The 24,394-nt window shown below is 57.2% G+C and overlaps 1 protein-coding gene across 2 annotated transcripts in view; it reads left to right on the top strand.

Moving 5' to 3' along the window:
* The first annotated feature begins 1,191 nt into the window (after positions 1-1,191).
* Positions 1,192-24,394, top strand: part of LOC125448468 (V-set and immunoglobulin domain-containing protein 10-like) — a 32,584-nt gene continuing 9,381 nt past the window's right edge. For both annotated transcript variants that reach the window (XM_059643933.1, XM_059643932.1), the window contains exons 1-6: positions 1,192-1,377; positions 6,441-6,764; positions 7,797-8,069; positions 14,103-14,387; positions 21,416-21,661; positions 23,464-23,737. In XM_059643933.1, the coding sequence (XP_059499916.1) occupies positions 1,332-1,377; positions 6,441-6,764; positions 7,797-8,069; positions 14,103-14,387; positions 21,416-21,661; positions 23,464-23,737 (1,448 nt within the window). In that variant the 5' untranslated portion in view covers positions 1,192-1,331. The remainder of the gene's footprint in view (positions 1,378-6,440; positions 6,765-7,796; positions 8,070-14,102; positions 14,388-21,415; positions 21,662-23,463; positions 23,738-24,394) is intronic.

Raw genomic sequence — 24,394 nt, 5'->3', positions numbered from 1 at the left:
GTAGGGGCTGGAGGGGGTTACAGAGATAGGGAGAGGGTGTAGGGGCTGGAGGGGGTTACAGAGATAGGGAAGGGGTGTAGGGGCTGGAGGGGGTTACAGAGATAGGGAGGGGGTGTAGGGGCTGGAGGGGGTTACAGAGATAGGGTGGGGTTGTAGGGGCTGGAGGAGGTTACAGAGATAGGGAGGGGGTGTAGGGGATGGAGGGGGTTACACGGATAGGGAGGGTGTGTAGGGGCTGGAGGAGGTTACAGAGATAGGGAGGGGGTGTAGGGGCTGGAAGCGGTTACAGAGATAGGGAGGGGGTGTAGGGGCTGGAGGAGGTTACAGAGATAGGGAGGGGTTGTAGGGGCTGGAGGGGGTTACAGAGATAGGGAGGGGGTGTAGGGGCTGGAGGGGGTTGCAGAGATAGGGAGGGGGTATATGGGCTGGAGGAGGTTACAGAGATAGGGAGGGGGTGTAGGGGCTGGAGGAGGTTACAGAGATGGTGGGGTGTAGGGGCTGGAGGGGGTTACAGAGATGGTGGGGTGTAGGGGCTGGAGGGAGTTACAGGGATAGGAAGGGGGTGTAGGGGCTGGAGGGGGTTACAGAGATAGGGAGGTGGTGTAGGGGCTGGAGGAGGTTACAGAGATAGGGAGAGGGTGTAGGGGCTGGAGAAGGTTACAGAGATAGGGAGAGGGTGTAGGGGCTGGAAGGGGTTACACAGATAGGGAGGGGTGTCGGGGCTGAAGGGGCTTACAGGGATAGGGAAGTAGATGAGGATGTTTAAATTGATGGATCTCAGCAAATACAAGTGGGAGAGTGAGAATGTGAGTGTGAGGGAGAGAAAGAGAATATGAGTGTGTCTGAGAGAGACGGAGAGAGAATGTGTGTCTGAGAGAGGGGGAGAGAGAATGTGAGTGTGTGTGAGAAAGAGTGTGTGTGAGAGACAGACACACAGAGAGTGAGTGTGTGAGGGAGAGAGAGAGAGAGAGAGAGAGAGAGAGTGAGAATCTGAGTGATTTCTCTAATCTGACCCTTGCCAGTGACAGAGCAGGTTTCTCCAGTCGCTCTCCCGAGACACACCCAGTCTCCCCTGGGTCGAAATGTCAAAGGTTGCTGCTGGAATGAAATGTGGGCGTGGGGAGAACTGCGCGCGGGGTAGACTGGGGTGGGGTGGGGAGAAGGCAGCCAGGTTACTGTGGTGGGATCGGGAACAAAGCTGCAGGAGACACCGAGGAGGGAGGGGGGCAATACCCAGGTGAGCTGCCGAATAGAGACGGTGAGACACCGAGAGGTGACGTCAGCCCAGGGGCAGGTCGGGAGCTGACGTACAGAGAGGGCGAGCTGAGGGGATGGTGCGGAGATGGACTCTCACTCTCTGCCTGATCCTGCTGGCAGGTAAGTGAGACCCGAACAGCATCCACACAGAATCTTCCCCAGCAACACCGACACACACTCGCTCTCACAGATACTCACACACACTCGCTCTCACAGATACACACACTCGCTCTCACAGATACACAAACACACACACACTCACACACACTCACTCTCACAGATACTCACACACACTCACTCCCTCACAGGTACACACACTCACTCCCTCACAGGTACACTCACTTACACACACTCTCTCAATCACTCACACTGTCTCTCATTCGCACACACACACACACCAATGCACACACACACACACACACACACACTCTCTTTCTTTCTCACATTCACACACCACACAGATACGCAGATCCACATCAAGCTCCCACACATCAGTCATACCTGCTCCCATACCCTCATATTCTAATCCTTCTGCTGCTTCACCCCTGTAACCCCCTCCAGCCCCTACACCCCTCCCTATCTCTGTAACCCCCTCCAGCCCCTACACCCCTCCCTATCTCTGTAACCCCCTCCAGCCCCTACACCCCCTCCCTATCTCTGTAACCCCCTCCAGCCCCTACACCCCCTCCCTATCTCTGTAACCTCCTCCAGCCCCTACAACCCCTCCCTATCTCTGTAACCCCCTCCAGCCCCTACACCCCTCCCTATCTCTGTAACCCCCTCCAGCCCCTACACCCCCTCCCTATCTCTGTAACCCCCTCCAGCCCCTACACCCCTCCCTATCTCTGTAACCCCCTCCAGCCCCTACACCCCCTCCCTATCTCTGTAACCCCCTCCAGCCCCTACACCCCCTCCCTATCTCTGTAACCCCCTCCAGCCCCTACACCCCCTCCCTATCTCTGTAACCTCCTCCAGCCCCTACACCCCCTCCCTATCTCTGTAACCTCCTCCAGCCCCTACACCCCCTCCCTATCTCTGTAACCCCCTCCAGCCCCTACACCCCCTCCCTATCTCTGTAACCCCCTCCAGCCCCTACACCGCCTCCCTATCCCTGTAACCCCCTCCAGCCCCTACACCCCCTCCCTATCTCTGTAACCCCCTCCAGCCCCTACACCCCCTCCCTATCTCTGTAACCTCCTCCAGCCCCTACACCCCCTCCCTATCTCTGTAACCCCCTCCAGCCCCTACACCCCCTCCCTATCTCTGTAACCTCCTCCAGCCCCTACACCCCCTCCCTATCTCTGTAACCTCCTCCAGCCCCTACACCCCCTCCCTATCTCTGTAACCCCCTCCAGCCCCTACACCCCCTCCCTATCTCTGTAACCTCCTCCAGCCCCTACACCCCCTCCCTATCTCTGTAACCCCCTCCAGCCCCTACACCCCCTCCCTATCTCTGTAACCCCCTCCAGCCCCGACACCCCCTCCCTATCTCTGTAACCCCCTCCAGCCCCTACACCCCCTCCCTATCCCTGTAACCCCCTCCAGCCCCTACACCCCCTCCCTATCTCTGTAACCCCCTCCAGCCCCTACACCCCCTCCCTATCTCTGTAACCTCCTCCAGCCCCTACACCCCCTCCCTATCTCTGTAACCCCCTCCAGCCCCTACACCCCCTCCCTATCTCTGTAACCTCCTCCAGCCCCTACACCCCCTCCCTATCTCTGTAACCTCCTCCAGCCCCTACACCCCCTCCCTATCTCTGTAACCCCCTCCAGCCCCTACACCCCCTCCCTATCTCTGTAACCTCCTCCAGCCCCTACACCCCCTCCCTATCTCTGTAACCCCCTCCAGCCCCTACACCCCCTCCCTATCTCTGTAACCTCCTCCAGCCCCTACACCCCCTCCCTATCTCTGTAACCTCCTCCAGCCCCTACACCCCCTCCCTATCTCTGTAACCCCCTCCAGCCCCTACACCCCCTCCCTATCTCTGTAACCCCCTCCAGCCCCTACACCCCCTCCCTATCTCTGTAACCTCCTCCAGCCCCTACACCCCCTCCCTATCTCTGTCACCCCCTCCAGCCCCTACACCCCTCCCTATCTCTGTAACCTCCTCCGGCCCCTACACCCACTCCCTATCTCTGTAACCTCCTCCAGCCCCTACACCCCTCCCTATCTCTGTAACCTCCTCCAGCCCCTACACCCCCTCCCTATCTCTGTAACCCCCTCCAGCCCCTACACCCCCTCCCTATCCCTGTAACCCCCTCCAGCCCCTACACCCCCTCCCTATCTCTGTAACCCCCTCCAGCCCCTACACCCCCTCCCTATCTCTGTAACCCCCTCCAGCCCCTACACCCCCTCCCTATCTCTGTAACCTCCTCCAGCCCCTACACCCCCTCCCTATCTCTGTCACCCCCTCCAGCCCCTACACCCCCTCCCTATCTCTGTAACCCCCTCCAGCCCCTATACCCCCTCCCTATCTCTGTAACCCCCTCCAGCCCCTACACCCCTCCCTATCTCTGCTTGGCCTGCTGAGTTCATCCAGCTCCACACCGTGTTATCTCAGCAGAATAACGAACCTGTCTGTCTGAGCGACTGCTGCCTGTCCCTCAGATTGTGTCTGATCACCTCTGCCGCCACTCACCGCGGGGAGGGGGTCATTTCAGGATGTTGCTGGTGCTTCGTGAATGCAAGTAGCTGTTGCGATCCAGTGGGATTTGCGACTGTGTGCTCGCCCGGACTCTGGTGCCTGGTGGGGAGGGCAGTGCTGAGAGAGTTGCCAGGATCGTAGCATTCCGAAAACCTCCCATGGAATCTCTGTCGGAGCTTACCCTCTTGTTATCCACTTCCCTGCTATCTGTCTATGCAGGGATCTACCCAGGAATACTGTGTTTGTTTCTGGTCTCCCTGCTATGGGAAGGATGTTCTGAAGCTTCAAAGGGTTCAGAGAAAGATTTACGAGGACGTTGACGGGGTCGGAGGGTTTGAGCGACAGGGAGAGGCTGAATGGGCTGGGGTGATTTTCTCTGGAGCATCGGGGGCTGAGGGGTGACCTTTTAGAGGTTTATAAAATCATGAGGAGCATGGAGAGGGTGAATAGTTGAAGTCTTTTGATGTGAGTCCAAAACTAGAGGGGCATAGGTTTAAGGTGAGAGGGGGAAAGATTTAAAAGGGACCTGAGGGGCAACTTTTTCACGCAGAGGGTGCTGCGTGTATGGAATGAGCTGCCAGAGGAAGTGGTGGGGGCTGGTACAGTTACAGCATTTAAAAGGCACCTGGACGGCTAGAGGAATAAGAAGGGTTTAGAGAGTTAAGGGATTTAGAAGAAGGGAAACATATCAGCCCAAGGGAGAGCTCATCCCTGATCATATTCCAAATACATGCAGCATGATCTTACCCAGATCCCCAGGCACTTCTCAGCTTGGTTTTAATGTCTCATATCAAATCCTTACCTTCTGACAGTGCTCCCTCAGCACTGAGCCTCCGACAGTGCCCATTCCCTCAGCACTGAGCCTCCGACAGAGCCCATTCCCTCAGCACTGAGCCTCCGACAGTGCCCATTCCCTCAGCACTGAGCCTCCGACAGTGCCCACTCCCTCAGCACTGACCCTCCGACAGTGCCCGCTCCCTCAGCACTGACCCTCCAACAGTGCGGCGCTCCATCAGCACTGACCCTCTGACTGTGTGGCGCTCCCTCAGCACTGACCCTTTGACAGCGCCGTGCTCCCTCAGCACTGACCCTCTGACAGCGCCGCGCTCCCTCAGCACTGACCCTCTGACAGCGCCGCGCTCTCTCAGCACTGACCCTCTGACAGCGCTGTGCTCCCTCAGCACTGACGCTCCGACAGTGCGGCGCTCCCTCAGCACTGACCCTCTGACTGTGTGGCGCTCCCTCAGCACTGACCCTCCGACAGTGCCCACTCCCTCAGCACTGACCCTCCGACAGTGCCGCTCCCTCAGCACTGACCCTCCGACAGTGTGGCGCTCCCTCAGCACTGACCCTCCGACAGTGCCCACTCCCTCAGCACTGACCCTCCGACAGTGCCCACTCCCTCAGCACTGACCCTCCGACAGTGCCCAATCCCTCAGCACTGACCCTCTGACAGTGCCCACTCCCTCAGTACTGACCCTCCGACAGTGCGGCGCTCCCTCAGCACTGACCCTCCGACAGGGCCCACTCCCTCAGCACTGACCCTCCGACAGTGCCCAATCCCTCAGCACTGACCCTCTGACAGTGCCCACTCCCTCAGCACTGACCCTCCGACAGGGCCCACTCCCTCAGCACTGACCCTTCGACAGTGCCCGCTCCCTCAACACTGACCCTCTGACAGTGCCCAATCCCTCAGCACTGACCCTCTGACAGTGCCCACTCCCTCAGCACTGACCCTCCGACAGGGCCCACTCCCTCAGCACTGACCCTTCGACAGTGCCCTCACCCTCAACACTGACCCTCCGACAGTGCCCACTCCCTCAGCACTGACCCTTCGACAGTGCCCGCTCCCTCAGCACTGACCCTCTGACAGTGCCCGCACCCTCAACACTGACCCACCGACAGTGCCCACTCCCTCAGCACTGACCCTCTGACAGTGCCCGCTCCCTCAGCACTGACCCTCTGACAGTGCCCGCACCCTCAACACTGACCCTCCGACAGTGCCCACTCCCTCAGCACTGACCCACCGACAGTGCCCACTCCCTCAGCACTGACCCTCTGACAGTGCCCACTCCCTCAGCACTGACCCTCCGACAGTGCCCACTCCCTCAGCACTGACCCTCTGACAGTGCCCACTCCCTCAGCACTGACCCTCCGACAGTGCCCGCTCCCTCAACACTGACCCTCTGAGAGTGTGGCGCTCCCTCAGCACTGACCCTCCGACAGTGCCCACTCCCTCAGCACTGACCCTCTGACAGTGCCCGCTCCCTCAGCACTGACCCACCGACAGTGCCCACTCCCTCAGCACTGACCCTCCGACAGTGCCCACTCCCTCAGCACTGACCCTCTGACAGTGCCCACTCCCTCAGCACTGACCCACCGACAGTGCCCGCACCCTCAACACTGACCCTCTGACAGTGCCCACTCCCTCAGCACTGACCCTCCGACAGTGCCCGCTCCCTCAGCACTGACCCTCCGACAGTGTGGCTGGTTCCTGGAAAGCTCATCTTTGACCTTTTAACGTTTTCACCCCTCCAGCGGTCACGGAGAGCATCGTGATTGAGGTGGTGGGGCCCCAGGCGGTGGTTGTCGGGGACGACGCCGATCTGAGAGTCACCTATGCCAGCTCTGCCAAACCTCACGTTATGTGGGCCCTGGGCGATCTCTTTGCCAGCTGGGACATCGGAGACAACTCATCGCTGCAGATATCGGAGACCTTCCAGCAACGGCTGGAAGTGAACACCAGCACAGCTTCGATCGTCATCCTTGGCACAAGGCTGGCCGACAGTGGCACGTATACCATTTCCCTCAGCGCCTTGGGAGAGAGGCCAAGTAGCCACAACATCAGCCTGACGGTCTATGGTGAGTGAGCAGTTGCTGAAAGCCCAGCTCCTGGTGCTCTCTGTCCCACTGCGAAAACCCCAGCTCTGGGCTGGTTCCCCCTGTTCCAAACCATGAGCTCCATGTCTCCGGCCACTCGTGTACCACTGTCCAGGCGGGAGTTCCCCAGCGTTCTCGCTTCCCAGTCCCCGATTCCCGGCCTTTCTGATCCCCAAGGGACTGAAGGCACGGACCGTGTTACTGTGTGAATGAGCTGCGATTGTTAACCCAGCTGATCAATACAGTGCAACAAAACACGACCAGCTCAGACGCTGTTTCCAGTACAGGCACGCACACGCGCACACCCATCGATACACTTGTACGCACAGAAGCATGTACAGGCTCGCGTGCACCCACAGAGGCGCGCACTCGCACACACAGACACGCATACACAATCCACAGACATGCACACACGATCCCATAGATATGTGCGCTCATGCGCATGTACACATGCACAGACCGACTCGTATGCATGGACACACACCCACAGACACACGCACAGATGCGCTCACAAACTCGCACACACCCATAGATGCACGCGCACATGCACAGACGCACGCACAGGCTCGTGCGCGCACATAACTCACGCACAGACTGGTGCCGCGCACACAGACTCGCACACACATGCGCACACAGACCTGCGTGCACATGTACAGATGTGCACACACACACATACACATGCACACATGTACACACACACACACCTGTGTGCCCACAAATACAGAGATAACACGGCGTGGAGCTGGATGAGCACGTCAGGCCAAGCAGCAACAGAGGAGCAGGAAAGCTGACGTTTTCTGAAGAAGGGCCTCACCCCAAAACATCAGCTTTCCCTGAATGATCGGGAGAGGAAACCCCTGGGGTGAGGGATGGGGATGGGTGTGAGGGAGTCAGACACGAGCTGATTGCTTTGGGTGGGCCCCAAAGTGTGGGGCTGATTGGCCTCCTGTTTCTCACTACTGCCTCCTGCTGGCTGACTTGTCCTTCTCTCTCTGTCTGTCTCTGCCTAACCAGAGCTCATCACCAACGTCAAGGTGACCGTGCCCACGGCTGACATTAAGGAGGGTGACCCAACGCTGACTTTGACTTGTACCATGACAACGGGGACATGGGATGCCCTGGCTTGGTTCAAGGATGGTGAGAGAATCAGCAGCAATTCTCACCGGCTGCTGGTCAAGAATGAATTAATCCTACGCAACGTGGTCCGAGGAGATGCCGGAACCTATTCCTGTGATGTACAGAACCCCTTCAACAACGGCACAGCCCAGGAGTCGCTCCAGGTTTACTGTATGTACTCTGGCCCTGTCTCACCTCACTCTCACTCTCACTCTCTCCCCCACTTCATCGCTCACTCTCACTCTCACTCTCCGTGTCCCCCCATCGCTCATTCCTTCCCCCTCCATCGCTCACTGTCACTCACACTCTTCCCCCCCCCGTCCATCGCTCACTCTCACTCTCTCCCCATTCATCGCTCACTCTCACTCTCCGCGCCCCCCCCATTGCTCATTCCTCCCCCCTCCATCGCTCACTGTCACTCACACTCTCCCCCCCCCCAATGCTCACTCTCACTCTCCCCCTCTCCATCGCTCACTCTCACTCTCGCCCCCTTCATCGCTCACTCTCACTCTTCCCTCCCTCCCTCTCACACTCCCCCCCCGTCCCCACCCTCTCTCTTCCCCCTCCCTCTCTCTTCCCCCCTCCCTCTCTCTTCCCCCCCTTACTCTCGCTCACTCTCATGCTCCCCCACTCCATCGCTCAATCTCACGCTCACTCTTCCCCCCCATCTCTCACTACCACCCCACCACTTTCCCCCCTCGATCGTTCACTCTCACTCTACCCCACTCCATCACTCGCTCTCACTTCCCCCCCATTGCTCACTCTCACTCTCACCCCCTCCATCACTCACTGCCCCCATCACTCATTCACCCCCCCATCGCTCACTCTCACTCTCCCCCCTCTATCGCTCGATCTCCCTTCCTCTCACTCTCACATTCCCCCCATTGCTCACTCTCCCCCCTCCCCACCTCCATCACTGGCTCTCCCCCACTCCATCGCTCACTCTCACTCACCCCCACTCCATCGCTCACTCCCACTCTCCCCCCCCATCACTCACACTCACCCTCACTGTCCCCCCACCTCACTCTCACCCCCTCCACCTCACTCTCACCCCCCTCCCTCTCACTCTGCCCCCTCCTTTTCCCCTCTCCCACTCTCCCTCCCTCTCTCTCATCCCATCCCTCTGTCTCTCCCCCCCCATCTCTATGCCCTTCTCTCCCCCCGTTTCTTTCTCTTTCCCTCCCACATCCCCTCTCTCTCTCTCCCCCCTCTCTACCACACACTCTCTCCCTCTCCCCCATTCTCTCTCCCCCCTTCCCTCCCCCCTTTGTCTCTCTACTTCTTACCCCCCCCTCTACCTCTCTCTACTCCCTCCCTCTGTCTACCCACATCTCTCTCGCTCCCCCCCTCGCTCCCCCCCTCGCTCCCACCCTCCACTCCCCCCCTCACTACCCCCACTCCCCCGTGTGTCTCTCTCGCTCCTCCGTCTCTCCCCCCTCTCTCTCACACACGCACACACTCGTGCCCCCTCTCCCTCACCACTGTCGCTCCCTCACGTTCTCCCCAACTCTCTCTCACACCCCCCCCTCTCCTGTCCATCCTCTCTCTTGCACCCCCCTCCCTCTCTTGCAACCCCCCTCCTCTCTCGCACCCCCCCTCTCTCTCGCACCCCCCTCTCTCTCGCACCCCCCCCTCTCTCTCGCACCCCCCCTCTCTCTCGCACCCCCCCCTCTCTATCGCACCCCCCTCCTGTCTCTCACACCCCCCCTCCCCGTTCATCCTCTCTCTCGCACCCCCCCCTCCTCTCTCGCACCCCCCCTCCTCTCTCGCACCCCCCCTCCTCTCTCGCACCCCCCCTCCTCTCTCGCACCCCCCCCTCCTCTCTCGCACCCCCCCTTCTCTCTCGCACCCCCCCTTCTCTCTCGCACCCCCCTTCTCTCTTGCACCCCCCCCCTCTCGCATCCCCCTCCTCTCTCGCACCCCCCTCTCCCCGCCCATCCTCTCTCTCGCACCCCCTTCCTCTCTTGCAATCCCCTCCTCCCTCACACCCCCGGCTTCTCTCTCGCACCCGGCTTCTCTCTCGCACCCGGCTTCTCTCTCGCACCCCGCCTCCTCTCTCGCCACCCGCCTCCTCTCTCGCACCCGCCTCCTCTCTCGCACCCGCCTCCTCTCTCGCACACCGCCTCCTCTCTCGCACCCGCCTCCTCTCTCGCACCCCCCCCTCCTCTCTTCGCACCCCCCCTCCTCTCTCGCACCCCCCTCCTCTCTCGCACCCCCCTCCTGTCTCACCCCCCCACCCCCTCTGTCCCCCCACCCTTCTCGCTCCCCATTCTCTCGCTCTTGCTGTCAACCCCGCTCTCGCTCTGGCAACCCCCCTCTCTCTCTCTCGCTCCCCCCCACCCTTGCTTTCTCTCGCCCACGCCCACTGTCATTCCCCCCTTACCCACGTGCGCTCTCGCACTCATGCACTCTCGCCCACATCCACTTGCCCCCTTGCTCCTGCGGCACCCCCCCAACCCCCACCCCACCGTGCGCTCTGTCTACTGCACGTGTTCACTCTTTATACAATAAATGCTCACCCTTGGGTAGTGATGTAAAACAGAGGAACCTAGGGGTTCAGGTAGATAATTTTTTTGAGTTTGCATCGCAGGTAGGCAGGGTGATTAGGAAGGTGTTTCGCACACTGCTTTTCATTGTTCACACCTTTGAATTGAAAAGTTGTACAGGACACTGGTGAGACCCCTTCTGGAATACTGAGTCCCGTTCTGGTCACCCAGTTAGAGGAAGGGTTCGAAAGAGAGTTCGAAAGAGATTTACCAGGATTTTGCTGGGAACGGAAGGTTTGAGTTATGAGGAGAGATTGGATAGAGTGGGACTTCTTTCACTGGAGCATAGGAGGTTGAGGTGTGACCTTATAGAGGCTTACAAAACCTTGAGGGGGCATGGGGACACATTTTTAAGGTGAGAAAACTCAACAGGACTTTTTTTTACACAGAGTAGGTTCATGTGTGGCATGAACTTCCTGAGGACGTGATGCATGTCGGGTTCAGTTACAAGATTTAAAAGACATTTGGATAAGCTCATGAGCAGAATGGTTTGGAAGGATATGGGCCAGGAGCAGGATAATAAAATGTGAGGCTGGATGAACACAGCAGGCCAAGCAGCATCTCAGGAGCACAAAAGCTGACGTTTCGGGCCTAGACCCTTCATCAGAGAGGGGGATGGGGGGAGGGAACTGGAATAAATAGGGAGAGAGGGGGAGGCGGACCGAAGATGGAGAGTAAAGAAGATAGGTGGAGAGGGTGTAGGTGGGGAGGTAGGGAGGGGATAGGTCAGTCCGGGGAAGACGGACAGGTCAAGGAGGTGGGATGAGGTTAGTAGGTAGCTGGGGGTGCGGCTTGGGGTGGGAGGAAGGGATGGGTGAGAGGAAGAACCGGTTAGGGAGGACAGAGACAGTTGGACTGGTTTTGGGATGCAGTGGGTGGGGGGGAAGAGCTGGGCTGGTTGTGTGGTGCAGTGGGGGGAGGGGATGAACTGGGCTGGTTTAGGGATGCAGTAGGGGAAGGGGAGATTTTGAAACTGGTGAAGTCCACATTGATACCGTATGGCTGCAGGGTTCCCAGGCGGAATATGAGTTGCTGTTCCTGCAACCTTCGGGTGGCATCATTGTGGCAGTGCAGGAGGCCCATGATGGACATGTCATCAAGAGAATGGGAGGGGGAGTGGAAATGGTTTGCGACTAGGAGGTGCAGTTGTTTGTTGCGAACTGAGCGGAGGTGTTCTGCAAAGCGGTCCCCAAGCCTCCGCTTGGTTTCCCCAATGTAGAGAAAGCCGCACCGGGTACAGTGGATGCAGTATACCACATTGGCAGATGTGCAGGTGAACCTCTGCTTAATGTGGAATGTCATCTTGGGGCCTGCGATAGGGGTGAGGGAGGAGGTGTGGGGACAAGTGTAGCATTTCCTGCGGTGGCAGGGGAAGGTGCTGGGTGTGGTGGGGTTGGAGGGCAGTGTGGAGCGAACAAGGGAGTCACGGAGAGAGTGGTCTCTCCGGAAAGCAGACAGGGGTGGGGATGGAAAAATGTCTTGGGTAGTGGGGTCGGACTGTAAATGGCGGAAGTGTCGGAGGATGATGCGTTGTATCCGGAGGTTGGTAGGGTGGTGTGTGAGAACGAGGGGGATCCTCTTGGGGCGGTTGTGGCGGGGGCGGGGTGTGAGGGATGTGTCGCGGGAAATGCGGGAGACGCGGTCAAGGGCGTTCTCAATCACCGTGGGGGGAAAGTTGCGGTCCTTAAAGAACTTGGACATCTGGGATGTGCGGGAGTGGGCCAGGAGCAGGGGCTAGTTTAGTTTGGGATTATTTTCGGCATGTGCTGATTGGACTGGAGGGTCTGTTTCTGTGCAATATGGCTCAGTGACTGGGTATCACTCTCTCTTTCTCTCTCTCCATCTGATATCTATCTTTATCTCTCCCTGTATCTCTCTCTCTCCCCCTGTATCTCTCCCCCTGTATCTCTCTCTCTCTCCCTGTATCTCTCTCCCTGTATCTCTCTCCCTGTATCTCTCTCTCCCTGTATCTCTCTCTCCCTGTATCTCTCTCCCTGTATCTCTCTCCCTGTATCTCTCTCTCCCTGTATCTCTCTCCCTGTATCTCTCTCCCCTGTATCTCTCTCTCCTTTATCTCTCTCTCCCTGTATCTCTCTCCCTGTATCTCTCTCTCCCTGTATCTCTCTCTCCCTGTATCTCTCTCTCTGTATCTCTCTCCCTGTATCTCTCTCTCCCTGTATCTCTCTCTCCCCTGTATCTCTCTCTCCCTGTATCTCTCTCGCTGTATCTCTCTCCCTGTATCTCTCTCCCTGTATCTCTCTCCCTGTATCTCTCTCTCCCTGTATCTCTCTCTCCCTGTATCTCTCTCTCCCTGTATCTCTCTCCCTGTATCTCTCTCTCCCTGTATCTCTCTCTCCTGTATCTCTCTCCCTGTATCTCTCTCTCCCTGTATCTCTCTCTCCCTGTATCTCTCTCCCTGTATCTCTCTCGCTGTATCTCTCTCCCTGTATCTCTCTCCCTGTATCTCTCTCTCCCTGTATCTCTCTCTCCCTGTCACTCTCTCTCCCTGTCACTCTCTCTCCCTGTCACTCTCTCCCTGTCACTCTCTCCCTGTCTCTCTCTCCCTGTCACTCTCTCCCTGTCTCTCTCTCCCTGTCTCTCTCTCCCTGTCACTCTCTCCCTGTCACTCTCTCTCCCTGTCTCTCTCTCCCTGTCTCTCTCTCCCTGTCACTCTCTCCCTGTCACTCTCTCCCTGTCACTCTCTCCCTGTCTCTCTCTCCCTGTCTCTCTCTCCCTGTCACTCTCTCCCTGTCACTCTCTCTCCCTGTCTCTCTCTCCCTGTCTCTCTCTCCCTTGTCTCTCTCTCCCTGTCACTCTCTCCCTGTCACTCTCTCCCTGTCTCTCTCTCCCTGTCACTCTCTCCCTGTCTCTCTCTCCCTGTCTCTCTCTCCCTGTCACTCTCTCCCTGTCACTCTCTCTCCCTGTCTCTCTCTCCCTGTCTCTCTCTCCCTGTCTCTCTCTCCCTGTCACTCTCTCCCTGTCACTCTCTCCCTGTCACTCTCTCCCTGTCTCTCTCTCCCTGTCACTCTCTCCCTGTCTCTCTCTCCCTGTCTCTCTCTCCCTGTATCTCTATCTCTCTACCTCTATCTCCTTCTGTAGTTCTCTCCATCTCTGTCAGTCCCCTTACTTTGCTCTCTACGTATTGCTCTCACCCACCACATCTCTCGCCTCTTCCATTGCGCTCCCCCCACCCCCACATCGGTTTCCTCTGCCATGTGCTCTCCACCCACCTCGCTCGACCCCCCCCCCCCACCCCTGCCACATTCCCTCTCCCTCATCCCCCCCCGCCTCTCCCCCGGGCACCATGGGAATGCCAGCTATTAGACAGCCAGTTGGCCATTAGGGGATGATTGGGGTGGGTGGTGGAGTGAATGCTGTAGGTTAGTGGGACCAGCAGAGGGGCTGGGGCTGAAGTCTCCGTCTCTGTGGGAGGGTGTAAAACATCGGAGGCTGCAGCCACTTGAGTGGTTGGTCTGGAGCCAGGACACCATGTGGGGTTTGGGGAGTAGGGGGAACGGGAGACCCCCTGAGGTTGCTTTCGGGAGGACAGCATGGGATGGCAATTCGACTGCAGTGGGCATCGCGGAAGGTGTGTTGCTTCGCCACGTGACTCCTTTCCCTCTGTGTCCTGATGCTCCCTGCACCCCCCCCAAAACAGACGGCCCCGATGTACCCGTTGTGACCATCAACTCCTCCAGTGACCCCAGCCCCGAACGGTACGTTTTGGTAAACTCCACCGTGACCCTGAGGTGCCGAAGTGAGTCGGAGCCGCCGGCACGGTATCTCTGGAGCGTGGGTGAGAGTGAGGACACGAGTGTGCCGGACCATTCGGTCCTGACCCTAACCCATGTGCAATTGGACCAGGCTGGCACCTACAGCTGCATCGCCAGCAACGCCAAACTGTCCAGGATTGTCCGCAAAACCACCAGCGTCACCGTCTACGGTCAGTGCCAGCAACAACGGGGGCATGGCACGGGTATGGGGGCATGGCACGGGTATGGGGGCATGGCACGGGTATGGGGGGGATGGCGTGGGTATGGGGGCATGGCACGGCATGGCACGGGTATGGGGGCATGGCACGGGTATGGGGGCATGGCAGGGGTATGGGGGCATGGCAGGGGTATGGGGGGATGGCACGGGTATGGGGGGATGGCACGGGTATGGGGGCATGGCACGGGTATGGGGGCATGGCATGGGTATGGGGGCATGGCACGGGTATGGGGGCATGGCACGGGTATGGGGGCATGGCACGGGTATGGGGGCATGGCACGGGTATGGGGGCATGGCACGGGTATGGGGGGATGGCGTGGGTATGGGGGCATGGCACGGGTATGGGGGCATGGCACGGGTATGGGGGCATGGCACGGCTTTGGGGCATGGCACGGGTATGGGGGGATGGCACGGGTATGGGGGCATGGCACGGGTATGGGGGGATGGCACGGGTATGGGGGCGATGGCACGGGTATGGGGGCATGGCACGGGTATGGGGGCATGGCACGGGTATGGGGGCATGGCACGGGTATGGGGGATGGCACGGGTATGGGGGGATGGCACGGGTATGGGGGCATGGCACGGGTATGGGGGCATGGCACGGGTATGGGGGGATGGCACGGGTATGGGGGGATGGCACGGGTATGGGGGCATGGCACGGGTATGGGGGGATGGCACGGGTATGGGGGGATGGCACGGGTATGGGGGATGGCACGGGTATGGGGGGATGGCACGGGTATGGGGGCATGGCACGGGTATGGGGGCATGGCACGGGTATGGGGGGATGGCACGGGTATGGGGGGATGGCACGGGTATGGGGGGATGGCACGGGTATGGGGGCATGGCACGGGTATGGGGGGATGGCACGGGTATGGGGGGATGGCACGGGTATGGGGGGATGGCACGGGTATGGGGGCATGGCACGGGTATGGGGGGATGGCACGGGTATGGGGGGATGGCACGGGTATGGGGGATGGCACGGGTATGGGGGCATGGCACGGGTATGGGGGGATGGCACGGGTATGGGGGGATGGCACGGGTATGGGGGGATGGCACGGGTATGGGGGCATGGCACGGGTATGGGGGGATGGCACGGGTATGGGGGGATGGCACGGGTATGGGGGCATGGCACGGGTATGGGGGGATGGCACGGGTATGGGGGGATGGCACGGGTATGGGGGATGGCACGGGTATGGGGGGATGGCACGGGTATGGGGGCATGGCACGGGTATGGGGGCATGGCACGGGTATGGGGGGATGGCACGGGTATGGGGGATGGCACGGGTATGGGGGGATGGCGTGGGTATGGGGGGATGGCACGGGTATGGGGGCATGGCACGGGTATGGGGGGATGGCACGGGTATGGGGGCATGGCACGGGTATGGGGGGATGGCACGGGTATGGGGGGATGGCGTGGGTATGGGGGCATGGCACGGGTATGGGGGCATGGCACGGGTATGGGGGGATGGCACGGGTATGGGGGCATGGCACGGGTATGGGGGCATGGCACGGGTATGGGGGGATGGCACGGGTATGGGGGGATGGCGTGGGTATGGGGGGATGGCACGGGTATGGGGGCATGGCACGGGTATGGGGGGATGGCACGGGTATGGGGGCATGGCACGGGTATGGGGGGATGGCACGGGTATGGGGGGATGGCACGGGTATGGGGCATGGCACGGGTATGGGGGGATGGCGTGGGTATGGGGGCATGGCACGGGTATGGGGGGATGGCACGGGTATGGGGGCATGGCGCGGGTATGGGGGCATGGCACGGGTATGGGGGGATGGCGTGGGTATGGGGGCATGGCACGGGTATGGGGGATGGCGTGGGTATGGGGGGATGGCACGGGTATGGGGGATGGCGTGGGTATGGGGGGATGGCACGGGTATGGGGGGCATGGCACGGGTATGGGGGGATGGCACGGGTATGGGGGGATGGCGTGGGTATGGGGGCATGGCACGGGTATGGGGGGATGGCGTGGGTATGGGGGCATGGCGTGGGTATGGGGGGAGCGGAGCGGGAATGGGGGGAGCGGTGCGGGAATGGGGGGAGCGGTGCGGGAATGGGGGTGCGGTGCGGTATGGGGGGAGCGGTGTGGTATGGGGGGAGCGGTGCGGGAATGGGGGGAGCGGTGCGGTATGGGGGGAGCGGTGCGGGAATGGGGGGAGCGGTGCGGGAATGGGGGGAGCGGTGCGGGAATGGGGGGTGCGGGAATGGGGGGAGCGGTGCGGTATGGGGGGAGCGGTGCGGGAATGGGGGGTGCGGGAATGGGGGGAGCGGTGCGGTATGGGGGGAGCGGTGCGGGAATGGGGGGTGCGGGAATGGGGGGAGCGGTGCGGTATGGGGGGAGCGGTGCGGGAATGGGGGGTGCGGGAATGGGGGGAGCGGTGCGGGAATGGGGGGAGAGGTGTGGGAATGGGGGGAGCGGTGCGGGAATGGGGGGAGCGGCGCGGGAATGGGGGGATGGCGTGGGTATAGGGGGTAGAGGGCAGGAATGGGGGGAGTGGTGTGGGAGTGGGAAGAGCGGTGCGGGCAAAGGAGGAGCGGTGCGGGTATGGGGGGTACGGGGCAGATATGGGGGGTGTCAGTGTGGTTTAACTATAGGGGGTATGGGGTGGGTGTAGGGGGTACGGGGCGGGTATGGCGGGTGCCAATGTGATTTGGTATGGCAGTTCTGTTGATGGGGGTGGCACAGGGATGGAGGTGGGGCAGGTGGACAACTGTAAATTGTGTGTTAACAAAATGTGAGGCTGGATGAACACAGCAGGCCAAGCAGCATCTCAGGAGCACAAAAGCTGACGTTTCGGGCCTAGACCCTCCTAGACCCTCCTTCAGAAATTCTGATGAAGGGTCTAGGCCCGAAACGTCAGCTTTTGTGCTCCTGAGATGCTGTTTGGCCTGCTGTGTTCATCCAGCCTCACACTTTGTTATCTCGGATTCTCCAGCATCTGCAGTTCCTACTATCTCTGTAAATTGTGCATTTTTAGCGAAGCTTTTCAGAGTGGGTCCAACACTCAGAGTGTCAAAACAGCTCACAGAGTAAACAATAGCAGGCAGGTCCAAACATTAAATCAAAACTGTGTTGTCTCAAGCTGGGGACAGGGAGTTTGTGGTCAATCCCATGACTGTCGGTCTGGAGTCACGTGTAGGTTGGGTTGGGTCAGGATTGACGGGTTTCAATAGACAATAGACAATAGGTGCAGGAGTAGGCCATTCAGCCCTTCGAGCCAGCACCACCATTCATTATGATCATGGCTGATCATCCACAATCAGTATCCTGTTCCTGCCTTATCCCCATAACCCTTGATTTCACTACCTTTAAGAGCTCTATCCATCTCCTTCTTGAAAGCATCTCGAGAGTTGGCCTCCACTGCCTTCTGGGGCAGAGCATTCCACATATCCACCACTCTCTGGGTGAAGAAGTTTTCCCTCAACTCTGTTCTAAATGGCCTACCCCTTATTTTTAAACTGTGTCCTCTGGGCCTGGACTCACCCATCAGCGGAAACATGCTTCCTGCCTCCAGAGTGTCCAATCCCTTAATAATCTTATATGTCTCAATCAGATCCCCTCTCATCCTTCTAAATCAAGTGTATACAAGCCCTGTCGCTCCAATCTTTCAACATATGATAGTCCCGCCATTCCAGGAATTGACCTTGTGAACCTACACTGCACTCCCTCAATAGCAAGAAGGTCCTTCCTCAAATTGGGAGCCAAAACTGCACACAATACTCCAGGTGCGGTCTCACCAGGGCCCTGTACAGCTGCAGAAGGACCTCTTTGCTCCTATACTCAATTCCTTTTGTTATGAAGGCCAGCATGCCATTAGCTTTCTTCACTCCCTGCTGTACCTGCATGCTTGCTTTCATTGACTGATGTACAAGAACACCCAGATCTCGTTGAACTTCCCCTTTACCTAACTTGACTCCATTTAGATAGTAATCTGCCTTCCTGTTCTTGCCACCAAAGTGTCTAACCCCACATTTATCCACATTAAACTGCATCTGCCATGCATCCGTCCACTCACCTAGTCTGTCCAAGTCACCCTGTATTCTCATAACATCCTCTTCACATTTCACACTGCCACCCAGCTTTGTGTCATCAGCAAATTTGCTAATATTACTTTTAATGCCTTCATCCGTATCATTAATGTATATTGTAAATAGCTGCGGTCCCAGCACCGAACCTTGTGGAATGCCACTGGTCTCTGCCTGCATTCCGAAAGGGTCCCGTTTATCACTACTCTTTGCTTCCTGTTAGCCAGCCAATTTTCAATCCAGTGTTTTGTCCCCAATACCATGTGCCCTAATTTTGTTCACCAATCTCCTATGTGGGACATTATCAAAGGCTTTCCGAAAGTCCAGGTACACTACATCCACTGGCTCTCCCTTATCCATCTTCATAGTTACAGCCTCAAAAAATTCCAAAAGATTAGTCAAGCACGATTTCCCCTTTGTAAATCCATGATGACTCTGACCTATCCTGTTACTGCTATCCAAATGATTTGTAATTTCATCTTTTATAATTGACTCCAGCATCTTTCCCACCACTGAGGCTAACCGGTCTATAATTCCCTGTTTTCTCTCTCCCTCCTTTCTTGAAAAGTGGGACAACATTAGGCACCCTCCAATCCAGAAGAACTGATCCTGAATCTATAAAACATTGGAAAATAATTACCAATGTGTCCACCATTTGTAGAGCCACCTCCTTAAGTACCTTGGGATGCAGACCATCAGGTCCCGGGGACTTACCAGCCTTCAGACCGAACAATCTATCCAACACCACTTCCTGCCTAATATAAATTCCCTTCAGTCCATCCATTACCCTCGGTCCTTCAGCCACTATTACATCTGGGAGATTGCTTGTGTCTTCCCTAGTGAAGACAGATCAAAGTACCTATTCAACTCTTCTGCCATTCCCTTGTTCCCCATAATAAATTCACCCGTTTCTGACTTCAAGGGCCCAATTTTAGTCGTAACCATTTTTTTTTTTCTTTTCACATACCTAAAAAGGCTTTTACTATCCTCCTTTATATTTTTGGCCAGTTTTCCTTCATAGCTCATTTTTTTCTCTGTGTATTGCCTTTTTAGTTATCTGCTGTTGCTCTTTAAAAGCTTTCCAGTCCTTCGGATTCCGCTCATCTTTGCTAATGTTATACTTCTTTTTTATCTTTATACAGTTCTTAACTTCCCTCATCAGCCACGGCCGCCCTGCCTCCCCTTAGGATCTTTCTTCCTTTTGGAATGAACTGACCCTGCACTTTCTGCATTATATCCAGAAATACCTGCCGTTGATGTTCCACTGCCATCCCTGCGAGGGTATTGAGCCACTGAACGTTGGCCAGCTCCTCCCTCATAGCTCCATAGTTCCCTTTATTCAACTGCAATACTGACATTTCCGATTCTCCCTCTCAAATTGCAGATTAAAACTTATCATATTATGGTCACTACCTCCTAATGGCTCCTTTACTTTGAGGTCCATGATCAAATCCGGCTCTTTGCACAACACCAGATCCAGAATTGTCTCCTCCCTGGTAGGCTCCAGTACCAGCTGTTCCAAGAATCCATCTCGGAGGCACTCCACAAACTCCCTTTCTTGGGGTCCCGTACCATCCTGATTTTCCCAGTCTACCTGCATGTTGAAATCCCCCATAACAACTGTAGTAATACCTTTGTGACAGGCCAATTTCAACTCTTGATTCAGCCTGCACCCTACCTCCTGACTGGCTTTCCTGTTCCTAATGGACATGGGTGAGAGTTCTGCATTTTTCCAATAGTCGAGGATAGGCTTTTTAAAAATTCTGTTTCAAATTAAATTTCATGTCTTGCCAAGGGGTCAGAAATAGGGACAGGGTGAGACCATTCAGCCCATCATGCTGCTGCCCTTTGTGTAAGATTAAGATTAAACTCATCTCCTGTCCCAGGCCATTTCTGATGCCCTTTGATTGGCCACTCGCTTCCCAGGTCCGAGCTCTCATCTCCCTAATATTTCAAAGATGTATCCACCTCACGTTAAAATACTTTCATTGATGTAGCCTCCACCACTCTCTGGGGCAGAGACTTCTAGACATTCCCTACTCTCAGAGGGATGAAATTCCTCCACATCCCGGTTTTAAATCAGCTTCCCCTTGTCCTTTTGCCTGATTTGAGATGGTCCCACCTCTAGTGGTAGCTCCTTGTGATCCTCTCCCACCCTGTCAAGCCCCTTCTGCATGTTTGCAGGTTTCCGTAGGATCAGCTGGTGTGCTTCCGAGCTCTCTCAAGCCAGTATGTCCAGCTGTTTTTCTCATAAGTCCCTCCCTCCACCCACAGGGAGTTGGTGGGGGGAGATGTGGGACTCACTCCCACAGGGAATGGGGGGGAATGTGGGACTCACTCCCACAGGGAAATGGGGGGGAATGTGGGACTCACTCCCACAGGGTAATGGGGGGGAATGTGGGACTCGCTCCCATGGGGAATGGGGTGGAATGTGGGACTCGCTCCCACAGGGAATGGGGGGGGAATGTGGGACTCACTCCCACAGGGAAATGGGGGGGAATGTGGGACTCACTCCCACAGGGAAATGGGGGGGAATGTGGGACTCACTCCCACAGGGTAATGGGGGGGAATGTGGGACTCGCTCCCATGGGGAATGGGGTGGAATGTGGGACTCGCTCCAACAGGGAATGGGGGGGAGGGGGCATCATGTGAATGTGTTAAGTGAGGGAAATAACTACATGATGGAGAGAGTGAGAGAGTAGCGGGGGTTAGGGTTAGTGGGACGGGCGTGCGGAGGGAGAGTCAGCGGTAGTCGAGGTCAGATCTTGGGGGGAGCAGAGGGAGGGGAGGGGCTGGGGAGAAGATGAGGGGGTGGGGTGTTCTGGGGGACCCTGAGAGTGTGTAGCAGGGATTCCGACATGGTTTTGAGGGGCTAAGTGGCCTGTGTGTGAGCCTGGGAGGAGCTGGAGCAACTTTCTAACAGCTGCAGTGTCCCCGGACAGAGCTGCCTGAGGGGGAGCCGAGGTGTGCCATGGTGTCCATCGACAGTGGGGCAAAGCTACGGTTCTCCTGCAAGTGGCCTGGGGGCTTCCCCTTCGCACAGATCCAGTGGCTGGGCCTCTCCCGGAATCTGACAGCTCCGTCTCATCTTGTCCAGGATGAGGGATCTCCGGAAGGTCTGCACCAGACCAATGTTACCTGTTTATGTCAGCACCCAGCAGCAACTAAGATCTGCCTACTGCAGCCAGGTAATGTATATAAAACCCCTTCAGTCTCCACACACCCCTTTGGCTCAGCCTGAAGCTACTAGGAAATTTGCAGATGACGCAAAAGTTGGAGGTGTGACGGACAGCGAAGGGGGTTACAAAAACAGAAGTTGCTGGAAAAGCTCAGCAGGTCTGGCAACATCTGTGAAGGGAAGAGATCATGAGTTAACATTTCGGGTGTGGTGACCCTCCCTCAGAACTGGCGGAGGTGTCTTCAGCGTACAACAGGGTCAATGGGCCAAGGAATGGCAGATAAGTCAGATAAATGTGAGGTGCTGCATTTTGGAAAGGCACATCAGGGCAGGACTTATACACTTAGGGGTAAGGTCCTGGGGAGTGTTGCTGAACAAAGAGACCTTGGTGGGGGGAGGCAGGTTCATAGTTCCTTGTAAGTGGAGTCGCAGGTAGATAGAATAGTGAAGGTGGTGTTCGGTACGCTTGCCTTTATTGGTCAGTGCGTTGAGTATAGGGAGTTGGGAGGGCCATGTTGCAGCTGTACAGGGCATTGGTTAGGGCCACTTTTAGAATACTGCGTGCAATCCTGGTCTCCCTGCTACAGGAAGGATGTTGAAAGGGTTTAGAAAATATTTACGAGGATGTTGCCAGGGTTGGAGGGTTTGAGCTGCAGGGAGAAGCTGAATTAGCTGGGGCTATATTCCCCGGAGCATCGGAGGCTGAGGCGTGACCTTATAGAGGTTTATAAATTATGGGGGGGTATTGATAGGGTAAATAGACAAAGTCTTGTCCCAGGATTAGAGCGGAGGGTCCAGAACTGGAGGGCGTAGGTTTAAGGTGAGAGGGGAAAGATTTAAAGGGGACCCTGGGGCAACTTTTTCACACAGAGGGTGGGGCGCGTATGGAAGGAGCTGCCAGAGGAAGTGGTGGGGGCATGTAAAATGCATGTGGATGGGTACATGGATAGGAAGGGTTTAGAGGGATATGGGCCAAATGGGACCAGATTAATGTGGGATATCTGGTCAACATGAACGAGTCGGGCCGAAGGGTCTGTTTCCCTGTTGTACAGCTCTATGACTTTATCTCTGCCCTTAAGGTCCTAACTCCGAGCCCCCATGTCCTAGACCCACCCACAAAGGGGAAACACCCTTTCCCCATTCACCTGGACAAAGGACTCAGCATTGTGTACACTTCAAACAGGTCACCCCTCACTGATCTAAACTCCAGTGAGAACAGGCCCATCCTGTCCAACATTTCCTCAGAGCACAGCCCACTCACTTCAACTTTGGAGGCAGTTCACTCGGTGTTCACGTCCTTTCTGAAACAAGGCGACCCGAACTGCGCACGATGTTGGAGATGTGGTCTCACCTGTACAACTGAAAGCTCCTTAATTTAATGCCCGAGCTCCAGTGAAAACAAACCTAGACTTTTTGAAAGTTCCTGTTGAATCCCAGAGAGTCCCAGATCACAACGGCAACTTCCTGGCTCGAAAAAAACCCACTTTCTCCTCCTCTTCCCACCACATCTTTTCTCAATTCCATCCAATCCATGTCACCCTCCTGTCCCTGGGAACACTGTGTCTCCCTCATTGATTTGATCCAAACCCCCGTCTCCCGGGGAATTCTGAACGGCCACGTTCAGTCTCACCCTTAACCTTCCCCATTCCGGCAGGGAGTATCCCAGACTCTCTCTGAGGGAGGTGGGGGCGGGGGTGGCCCCTGGACTCTCGGTTGTGGGGGGGAGGGGTGTGGTCCTGGACTCTCTGAAGGGTGACAATGCCAGTTGAAGAGGGCACTGATGTTTTTCCTCCTCTTGTCTCTGGCCCTCAGAGGCACCGTTGGTCGTCCCATCATGGCTGGTATTAAAAGGGACACAGGGGAAAGCCATGGTCACTCTGAAATGCCAGGTCACATCGGATCCAGCCGCTTCCATTCGCTGGTTCCGGGACCGGGCTCAGCTGGCCAGCTCTGGGAACGTGGGGTTCTCCGCCAATAACTCGGAATTACACGTCCGGGATTTCTCCATTAGGAACGACACCCGGGAACTACAGCTGCTCCTGCAGGAACCCGCTGGGAGAGAGCAGGCCCACAATGGAACTCACCGGTAGGTACAGGATCTCCCCCTCCCCCTCAGCCTCAGCCTCTCCCTGGATCCTCACCCCTCACCCCCTATACCCACACCTCCCCAAAGCCTCTGTGAGTGTGAGAGGAAAGAAAATGGGCGATGACAGTGAGTGAGAGGAGGAGAGATGGAAAGGAGGAGGCTTTGAGAGGGAGTGGGATAGGGAGTAGGGGACAGGGAGAGTGAGCAGGATAGAGTGTGGGGGTAATGGGATAGGGCATTCTATAGAGGGAGAGGGAGAGGGAATAGGAAGAGAGTTGGATTAGGAGAGTGGATGAGGGGGAAGTGGGATGGAGGGAGTGGGATAGGGAATGTGGGATAGGGAAACAGACTGTGGGATGGGAAAGAGGGGGCAAGAGAGATGGAGGGAGAAGGATGGGAGAGTGGGATGGTGAGTGGGATGTAAAGAGGGAGGGGTGAGAGGGAGAGGGAGAGAAAGACTGAGTGATGTGAGGGTGGGGGTGTGTTTGGGGAAGATGGTGGGGTGGGGCTAGGGATGGCAGTGAGGGGCAGCTGGATGTGGTTTAGATAAAGTCGTATTGGGAGAAGATGGAGAGACAGAGGGAACAGGATAGGGATGAAGCAAAATGGAGGGAGTGTGGAAGGGAGGAATGGGGGTGCCGGGGGGGGGAGATGGCG

This window comes from Stegostoma tigrinum, unplaced genomic scaffold (genome assembly GCF_030684315.1).
Source record: "Stegostoma tigrinum isolate sSteTig4 unplaced genomic scaffold, sSteTig4.hap1 scaffold_340, whole genome shotgun sequence".
Taxonomy (NCBI): Eukaryota; Metazoa; Chordata; class Chondrichthyes; order Orectolobiformes; family Stegostomatidae; genus Stegostoma; species Stegostoma tigrinum.
The sequence above is the reverse complement of the archived record's forward strand: the minus strand, read 5'-3'. Positions and strand labels throughout refer to the sequence as shown.